The sequence below is a fragment of the Lathyrus oleraceus genome, chromosome 1, assembly GCF_024323335.1.
Source record: "Lathyrus oleraceus cultivar Zhongwan6 chromosome 1, CAAS_Psat_ZW6_1.0, whole genome shotgun sequence".
Classification (NCBI taxonomy): domain Eukaryota; kingdom Viridiplantae; phylum Streptophyta; class Magnoliopsida; order Fabales; family Fabaceae; genus Lathyrus; species Lathyrus oleraceus.
In genome coordinates this window covers 388,706,003-388,716,335 of record NC_066579.1, presented here as the reverse complement: position 1 = coordinate 388,716,335, position 10,333 = coordinate 388,706,003, and the positions used below count along the sequence as shown (strand labels likewise).

Genomic DNA, 10,333 nt, shown 5'->3' with positions numbered 1-10,333 from the left:
TTTATTTTGGGGATTGTATGTAAGTTCACTTTTATATTATGTATATTTATTAATCATGACGTTATGTATAATCTATATCGATGTTATCCTTGTTTACTTGTTTATCTATTGATTTGAACCGTTATTGAGAAATACTCTTCGAATATAGATCTAGGATAATCATTTGTTAGACGTTAAACTCTGGACATAGATTTAGGTTTAACATCCATGTGAGTATCAAGTCTTGATGCTCCGTATTGTTTGATATGCTGAGAGATCATCGATTAAACAATACGATAGAACTCTCGACGGAGGTTTAGACATGAAACCTATTGTGAGTGATACATGATAATATTGATGAATGTTTAGATTGTGCTTAACTGGTTGGTAAATTACATGTTCGTATGGTGAATGAAATTCAATCATGTAAAGCTCTCAGATATCTCTGAAGCTTTATTTATTTATTTATTCATTCATTTTGCATAGCTTAGCTTTAAAATAAATCTTACAAACATAAGTATAAAATCATAGAGACCGTTGAACGACATTGATATTGTACTAATCCCTATGGAGACGATAAAAATCAAAATACTTACTTTTGCTTGCTCCTTTACCATAACTAATATAGACGCGACAAACTTTAATCGGATATCTCATACTGAATCGACAAAGAAGGCATGAGATATTCTTGTCAAGTATTACGAAGGATGTGAGAAGGTTAAATCTGTCAAATTGCAAACATTGCGAAGGCATTATGAATTACTGTAAATCATAGAAAAAGAAAAGATTGCAGGCTATGTCTCAAAGGTGCTGAAGCTTATTGATCTCATGAAAGGTTGTGGTGAAACCCTAACTGATAAGATGCTAGTTGAGAAGGTAATGCAAACATTGACCTCTCACTTTGATCACATTATTGTAGCCATTCAAGAATCTAACAATCTTGAAACCATGAAACTGGAAGATTTGGTTGGTTCATTGGAGCCACATGAGATGAGGATTGTTGAAAGCAAATATGTTCAAGGTTCTATACAAGCACTACATGCTCATAGATTATAGAAACATGGTGGTTCCAACAAGTTCAAATACAAAGGAGACAAGAATCATAAGTACTCTTGGTCGAACCTTCAAAAGCATAAGGTAGATGATATGGCTTCTAAATCCTCCAAAAGAGGAGAAGGAAACTCCCATCAGTAAGACAAATAAGAGAAAAAATGTGTGCAATGCTATAACTATGAAAAATGGGGTCACTTGGCCAAGAATGGTTGGTATAGAAAAGACATGGGAGCGACAAAGGGAAATTAGGAAGGAGCAAACCTTACACACCAAGATTCAGATGATTATGAAGATATGATGGTTATGGCTGTAGTTGCAAATGACCATGTCGACTCCAAAATTTGGTTCCTCGACACAGGTTGCTCGAGTCACATGACTGGTAGGAAAATGTGGTTGGAATATTTTGATGAGTCGAAGAAGAGCATGGTCAAACTTGCAGATAAGAGCTCATTGCAAGCACAAGGTACTTGCAACATAGTTATTCAAAGGAGCAATAGAGAAATGGAGTTAAACATATGATCAAAGATGTACTATATGTAACTAGAATGAAGTGCAACCTGCTAAGTGTTAGACAACTGTTTGAAAAAGGTTTCTCAGTGGTTAAGAAAGATGGAGTCTTGGAACAGTTCGACACCCAGAATAGTTTAGTCTTAAAATCTTCTATGTCAAAGAATGTGACACTTAAGACCATGATCAGTTCGACAGAGGTACAGTGCCTCAAAACAGTTGTCCACCACAAGAACAGTTGGTTGTGGAATTTAATATTTGGATATATGAATTTATGTCATTCAATCAACTAATTACTCAAGAGATGGTAACATGTATATCAAGTCTTGAGATGCTCGATAAACTCTATGAAGGTTGCTTAGTAGGGAAGCAATCCAGAAAGTCTTTTGTTTCGAATATGCCAATGAGGTCCTCTTGCATACTAGAAGTAGTACATTCAGATGTATGTGGCCCGTTCGAGGATCATACCATTGGTGAAAACATGTATTTTGTCTCATTTATCCACGAGTGCAGTCGAAAGCTTTGGATCTATGTGATCAGGCGCAAAGACAATTTGTTTTCAATCCTTAAGAAGTTCAAAATGCTTGTCGAAAACCAGAGTGAAAAGAAGATCAAGATTCTGCAAACAGATGGAGGCGCAGAATACACATCTAAGATATTTGAAGAGTTCTGTGTAGAACGCAATATTGATCATGAGGTAATTGCTCTTTACACGCTGCAACATAATGGAATAACATAAAGAATAAATAGGACCATATTGGATATGGCGAGATGCATGCAAAAACAAGAGTATTTCCCAAAATCCTTATGGGGTGAAGTTGTCACCATTTTTGTTTATATTATAAACAGTTGTCGTACCAAGAAGCAGAAGAACAAGGTTCATGAAGAAGTGTGGAGTGCAAACTACCATCGGTGAGTCATCCGAAGATGTTTCGCTCTATTTGCTACAAGCATGTTCCTAATGGAGGAAGAAGGGAACTTGATGATAAAAGTGAACCTATGATTCTAGTAGGATATCATTAAACTGTCTATTCAATCCAATCAATGAGAATTTCGTAAAGAGTCAAGATATCATGATTAATGAAAATTTTGCCTGGGATTGGAATTATGGTGATGCAATTAACAAGTCTTTGATGAGCTATGGCATCGACCAAGAAACTGATGAAGTCGAAGTACAAGTAGTTGTTGATATTCCAGACACCATCAAAATTAAAGAGGGTGTGGCTAGTACAAGCGAAAGAACTCAAATAACTAGAGTTTTCCCACCAAGGCTTCAAGACTATGAAGTGGTTGGTGTTGATGGAGTCAGAACAAATGGAAAATTAGTTCATTTTGCTTCACTTGCAGGTGTTGAACCAATCAACTATAGTGGGGCTTTAAAGAATAAATAATGGAAGTCATTTATGGTCAAATAGTTATAAGCGATCGAAAGAAATAAAATACATGGGAGTTAGTCGAATTGCCAACACATACAAAAGCTATCAAAGTAAAGTGAATGTTCAAGTTGAAGTATAATGTTGTTGGGTCGATAGCAAGACATAAGGAAAGATTAGTTGCTCAAATTATTCAGAGAGCAAGACTTGACTACTCTGAAGTATATGCACCAGTCAAAAACGTTAATTTCACATCTAGGTGAAGTATATGCACCAGTACCCACGAGGTTGTGGGACATACACTTCTTCATCTAGAGGGCCATTCAAAAATGTTAATTTCACATCTAAGTGAAGCATAGTTAACCATATTTTCACCGATTATAAAATAGTTCAAATGAATTATGATTAGCCAGTGTTTAATAACTTTGATTATAAGGGGGTATGTTGAGAGTATAATCCAAGTCCAAGTTGATTAGAGAGTTAAAGTTTATTATGTTAATTACTTGGTATACAAGTGTTTGTATATATATATATATATATATATATATATATATATATATATATATATATATATATATATATTTATTTATTTATTTATTTATTTATTTATTTATAATTTAATTTTTAATATAACACATTCAATAGTAACCATCTTTATTTTTCATTCTATCTTTCTTTCCTTATTAAAATATCTCACATACTAATAGAAATCACTTGATGTCAGAACTGACCCCGATCTGAATTAATCGGTCCAATAAACCAAATATCAATAATAAAATAAAATTATTATGAGATGCGATGGCTCTTGCAAGTTGTGTCCTACACGCCACCAATAATTGATGTATTTCTCAATTGAGTGTATATTATATCTAAATAATTGATGAATTTCCCAATTGAGTGTATATTATATCTAAATAATTGATGAATTTCCCAATTGAGTGTATATTATATCTAAATAATTGAGTGTATATTATATCTATTTATTAGACTATTATGATATAATTTAATCCCTTAGCAGACTCTTCTGCCATATAATCCTACCTACTTCTATACTTAGCCGCCACATTAGATAAATATCCACTTGGTAATACCACTTTAACTTAAAATCTTTTAATATATAAAATAAGGTACAAAGATAAGTTTATAAGCGATACTTTGAAATTTTGTTGTATATAAATAGGTTTTATAGTGTCTCTAATGAGTTACCGAACAACATCCATGAAAACCAAACTTTTCTCGACATGTGACAATTCTGTATATATGTTGGTATATGCAGATAGATTAGTCACACTATATGTTTTTTACTTTTGGAGATTAATGGATTTTCATGATTCTTAAGCTTTTGTGCATGCCTGTTTAATTTGGACAGATAACTAATGCATATAAAGGAAACCAAACAAAACTAAACCAGACAGTATCTTATTCAATTCTTAACAATTTAACTAGTTTTTAGTGCAACAGTAATTGCATATAAGCCATTCATATTTTAAATAGTTTGGATTTTAAATAGTTTGAATCAGTCAAATATACCCATTTCTTTCCAAACTTGAGATTATTTTTTTTCTATTTTCTCTGACCAGCCTAGATAATCAGATGGATCCCTAGATAAAGGGCAAGATCGAAAGACCTTAAAATCATTATTCATGTATGTTAGATTAATGGGTTCGTCCGTCGAAGGGTTGTCTTGGTTATCTGGGTTAGGGTTTTCCTCAGTATGGATTTCATCGCTAATCTTAGGTTTTTTAGCACATGCTATGGGTTTGTACCTATGGTAGGTTGAGAAGAACTCTTTGAGCTTATTATGATCAACATTTGGATTTGATAATGGTCCTAACATAGTATGAGTTTTGCTAGAAATATAGATAGGGATCAATACCTGTGACTAGAAAATTCTTCTTTATTCTTTAGTAAGAGGCTCAGGTACATATTGTTGATTACCCACAGTGTTTGGGCCTAATATCATGTCAGCAAGAGGAAGACCTGGTGATTTCTTAAAATCTTTTGTGTTCTGTGTTAATTCTTTGGTAGTTTTTGCGGATGATACCATTGTTGCAGAGAGATTGAAAGAAGAAGCAAAATGGATTTTTGTTTAAGGAAGATGAAGAGTGGAAGAAATTGTTTTTGAGGAAGTTCAGAATGAGAAAAGGTTGGAAAAGTGATGAATATGCATATTTATAAGCTGCTGAAGTGGAAGCGGTTTTTATTAAGCATTAATGGTTGAAAAGAAAGTGGGACGTGTGTCAGTTGGAGTGACCATGATGAACGGTGGCAGTTAAAGGCTAGCCACGATCTCATAGGGGCTAGGAGGAGTGATGATTGCATAAAGATTCTCACGTCACGTGTGTTTTGAAGAGACATTTTGTAAAAGTTGTCATCATAGCAATGACGTCATAGCAGGTGAACAGTTTGTGACGTTGAATTGAATTTTCAAAAAATGTCATTTTCTTTGTTACGTCGAAAAAGATATTTTTTAGAGGGCAATTGGTTAACTGGAAGTTTCGACGTCAAACATGATTCAATGAGCGAAAGAAAAATATCTTTGAAGATGTCATGGACTTTGACATACAAATATTGTTTGAGAAATCCAGTCGAAGTGATCCTTGTGTAAGAGGAAATTGTTGTATGAGGTTTAGATATACTTATAAGTTTAGAATGGTAATTCGACTGAGGCAACATTAAAGTTGAGTTCGACACAGATGTTTGAATTTGAATAAATGATGGATAATTGTATTTAGTCCTCATCCAGTTTTGAGAAAAGACGTGTGAAACGTTATAATGGATTGAAGACACGCCGAGTGCAACGTGTCATTGCCTGAGAGAAAAGTCGTTGGTAGTGGTTATTTCGACTTAGTATATATAAGGGTCTTATTGTTAGGATTTTTGGGTGTTCAATTGATGTACAAATACTTAAAATTACTCAAAGTATCTAGTGTATTGAGAAAAGAGTGTCATTGAGAAGGTACATTTGATAACACCATTTTCTACATTTCAATTAAAATTTATTTATATTTTTTTCCAGAATTTATCTTCCATTGCAAGTTATTTTCAAGCATCTTTATTATATTTTCCTTTACATTATGCAATTTATCTCTTTAAAACTTTTTTAAACAAAGAATCTTCAAACATGAGTGTTGTCGAAGTGTTCATTATTTTTTAGATATAATTTTAACAACAGTACATATCATATGATCAATCTGATTGATTCTGTGAGTAATTAAAGTATCTTTGATTTGGAAAACCAACTATTGTTTACCAATTTTTACAACAGTTACTTAATCCCCGATTTCAAAGTTGTTAGGAAGTTTTATCTTTTATATAAATGAGAACAATTTTGAAGGATATTGAATATAAATGAAAACTTTATTCTCTGACAATTCCCTTGCTGCATCTTAAATTCTTTTGAAGTTTACAGTCACTCGAATAATATTTATCTAGATTGTATCAAACTTTTCTCTTCGACTACAATCAAATTACTTTTTGAAAATCAACCCACACAAAAAAAAATCGATAAGTCTACTCTTCAAATAAATAATTCAGCAAGATGTTGTTTTACCTAAAGTGATAATGAGATGCGATGGCTCTTGCAAGTTGTGTATATTATATCTAAATAATTGATGTATTTTCCAATTGAATGTATATTATGTCTAAATAATTGATATATTTCCCAATTGAGTGTATATTATATCTAAATAATTGAGTGTATATTATATCTATTTATTAGACTATTATGGTATAATTTAATCCCCCTCTCCTATCATATAATCCTATCCTACTTCTATACTTAGCCGCCACATTAAAATCATGCAGGTTTAAATACTTTTTAATTCTAAGTATATGTTATCTCATTTTTGTGTTGATTTTAGTTTCTAATTATTTGTAGGAAACATGCAGATTTCGATTTTAAAGATTAAAATCAACACAAAAAATCAGATATAAGGACTCAGACAAAAAAATTACAGTAATCAAATTAAAAAATTTCTTAACTTACAGAAACCAATAGAGTATTATAATCAATATTTTAATATATATAAGATAAGATATAAATATATGTTTATAAGTGATACTTTTGAAATTTTATTGTATATAAATAGGGTCTCTAATGAGTTACCAAACAACATCCATCAAAACCAAACTTCTCTAGACATGGTAGTGCCAATGAGCTCACTTCTCCTTCCCCTCATGGCTATCCTAGTACTATCCACATCAACACAAATCTCATATGCTCAAAACTCACCACAAGACTACGTCAACATTCACAACAAAGCACGTTCTGAAGTTGGTGTTGGCCCTATAAATTGGGACACAAAACTTGCCTCCTATGCACAAAACTATATAAACAAATTAAAAGCAAATTGCCAAATGGTACACTCAAGGGGTCCATATGGTGAGAACCTAGCATGGGGCAGTGGTGACATAACAGGAACAGGTGCTGTTAACATGTGGATCGGAGAGAAGCGATACTATAATTACAACAGTAACTCATGTGCTGCTGGTTATCAGTGTGGACACTATACTCAGGTTGTTTGGCGCAATTCGGTTCGGGTTGGATGTGCTAAGGTAAAGTGTAATAATGGTCGTAGCACCATTATTAGTTGTAACTATGATCCACCTGGTAATTATAATGGACAAAGGCCTTATGATATTAATCCTTTTGAAGTTCCGTTGAGCTTCAACCATGGAAGTTTTTAGGAGAAATAAGGTGGAATTTGAATTGAATAAGTTGTTGTACATGTGACAATTCTGTGTATATGTTAGTATATGCAGATATATTAGTCACACTTTATATGTCTTTGTTACTTTTGGAGATTAATGGATTTTCATGCTAGTAATTACAAAGTAGATTCTTAAGCTTTTGTGCAAGCCTCTTTAATTTGGACAGATAACTAATGCATATAAAGGAAACCAAACAAAACTAAACCAGACAGTATCTTAATCAAAAGTTATAACAAAAAAGTGAAACAATAAAACAAAAGAAAAGAACTACAATGCTATTAACAAAAATAAGAAAGCTACCATAAGACAACTTCAGAAAAATTATCGTCTAAGAACCGATCACCAATGACGAATCAAAACCCATCAGAGAAGAAAGAAGAAACACACACGCTCTCAACCTAACAATGAATCTCGATCTGCTATTGATTAATTAGAAAAATAAGATTCATAAATCATTCTTTCAAGGTGCAAGAGTTCTCCATTGACCCAAGAACTATTTCATTAAATTCCTTGAACTTTCAAAGGAAGTTGTTTGAATCAAGAAATCGTTAATGAATTTAGCATAGTCCCTAGCATTGTGGATCTCATTGGTCTCGATTTTGATAATAATGGTACCATCACAAAAGCTAAAAAGCCTAGATCTCACCAAAGATCCAAGCACATACTTAGGTGATATCACTTTATTCGAGAGATAGTTGATAGAATAAATGTAGATATGTAGAGTATCAACGCTAGATAATATAGTTGGTCCACCCACAAAGCTTCTTGCGTAGTAGAAGCATGATGGCCATACTAAATTTATGGGTATTAGGTGTATGCATGATTGACTCTAGTGCTAGTGGGAGATTGATGATGTAAGCCTTATAGATCAATTGTTTTATATTGAACTTGATATTTGTATCAAATTATCTAATAATAATAATAATAAGGTCCTTCTTTGTTATGTTTGTTCTTTCAAAATGTCAAACTCCCTAGCCCTGAGTTTGCTAACCTTCGTGTGTCGGCCATCGACCAACTCCATAACTCATCCTCTATGATGGTGATATGGTCGGCAGGGTTATTTACAATGATGAGATATCTGGCTGGGATCGGTTAGGGCGATCTTTGAATAGAAGTTCCCTCTGGACATTATTTCTAGTATTATCCTCCAGACATGAGCTATAATTGAATCATGTCGGGGCTCGATAGTCCTACGCCTGGATATGTGGATACCTACATTTTTCCTTTGGTGATAGTTTGAAGTCGGCATCAGATCGAAGCTCGGTGGATTAAACGGAGTAGATTTGGGATTTTTGCTTCTCGTGACTTTGATTTATCCACCTGAGACGCTTTCTAAGTTTAGATCAGAGAATCGAACGTGGAATCATGGAAATCGCAGAAATCAGAAGTTGATTCCCACAGATAACGACATTGTTCCGTTGTGGAACCATAAATGGATTATATTGCGGAAATCACGATGGAACGAATCTTTTTTGGTGATTTTGCAATGCGACATTGTGGATTAAAGGTTGCGATTGTAACACCCCGATAAAAATAAGATAATTATTTAATTTAAGTTAATATTATATTTATTAATTTAATTAAATAGTTGGAATTTTTGGATTATTATTATTATTATTGGAATAATAATTATTGGAAAATATATATATGTTGGAAATAAGAAAAAGAGTCCATTTGGTAAATAAAAGGTTTTCACGTGAGAACAGAGAAGCGGCTCAAAAAGAGGAAAAGGGCAAAGAGCAGAGCAAGAGGAAGAAGCTTGGAGAAGAGAAAAGCTTGAAGCTTAAAGATTCGCCGGATTAACTCAGGTAAGGGGGGTTTATCGTCGTTTAATGGGTATTATGGATTAACATGTAATGGGTAGTGATAAGCCGTTGAATTGACCCTAATTGGGATGATGAGTGCTGAAAAATTGTGATGAATAAACTGTGTTAAAGCTGTAATTGAATCTGTATTTGTGTGAGTTGTGATTTCCCGAACGTATAGCTTTTTACGGAATCGGAATCGGAGGTCCGGAAGTCCTCCAACGGCGGAAAATGCGGAGAATTCTGCATTCTGCTTTGTGTTAGCGCAGGAACAGCTTTCTGTCTTGCGTTAACCGGTTAACCCAGGGTGTTAACCGGTTAACACTGTTAGGAACTATGAAATATTACTGTTTTGCTTGCGTTAACCGGTTAACCCAGGGCGTTAACCGGTTAACACTGTTGTGATTTCTGAGAAATTGCTGTTCTGTCTGCGTTAACCGGTTAACCCAGGGCGTTAACCGGTTAACACTGTTAAATTTGGCCAGGAAGCGTGTTTTGATCTGCGTTAACCGGTTAACACTGTTGAAAAGTGGGAAAATTGGTATTTTAAATGTTGTGTTCATATTTGATGGTTGGCCTATAGCGGTATGTGATATAGTAGGGATTATTTCCCGTTGTTTTGAGTAGTATAGGTATTAGTAGAGTGTGCTAATACTGTGATTGATTTATTGGCATGACATGATATGATTATGTGATAAATATGCTGATGATGTGTGAAAATATGCATAATGTTGTGAATGTATATATTATGCATGTGTTGGTGAATGGACTGTTGATTGGCTTAGAGTGTGAGCATATGTCCATTGTGGATTGTTGTTGATGATGTTGCATTGCTAGGTGAATTAGCATGCATATTGTGGCCTTTATGGTGGTAGCTAATTCCCATGGTGAGGAATTAGTGAG

The 10,333-nt window shown here is 33.7% G+C and overlaps 1 protein-coding gene across 1 annotated transcript; it reads left to right on the top strand.

Moving 5' to 3' along the window:
- Positions 1-6,985: 6,985 nt before the first annotated feature.
- Positions 6,986-7,760, top strand: LOC127073482 (pathogenesis-related protein 1). Its single transcript, XM_051014637.1, has one exon. The coding sequence runs from the start codon at positions 7,056-7,058 to the stop codon at positions 7,599-7,601; it is 546 nt and encodes a 181-aa protein (XP_050870594.1). The 5' UTR covers positions 6,986-7,055; the 3' UTR covers positions 7,602-7,760.
- The last annotated feature ends 2,573 nt before the right edge of the window (positions 7,761-10,333 follow it).

Bases quoted from the DNA above. Each gene is read 5' to 3' on its own strand.
- LOC127073482 (XM_051014637.1), top strand. From the start codon at position 7,056: ATGGTAGTGCCAATGAGCTCACTTCTCCTTCCCCTCATGGCTATCCTA.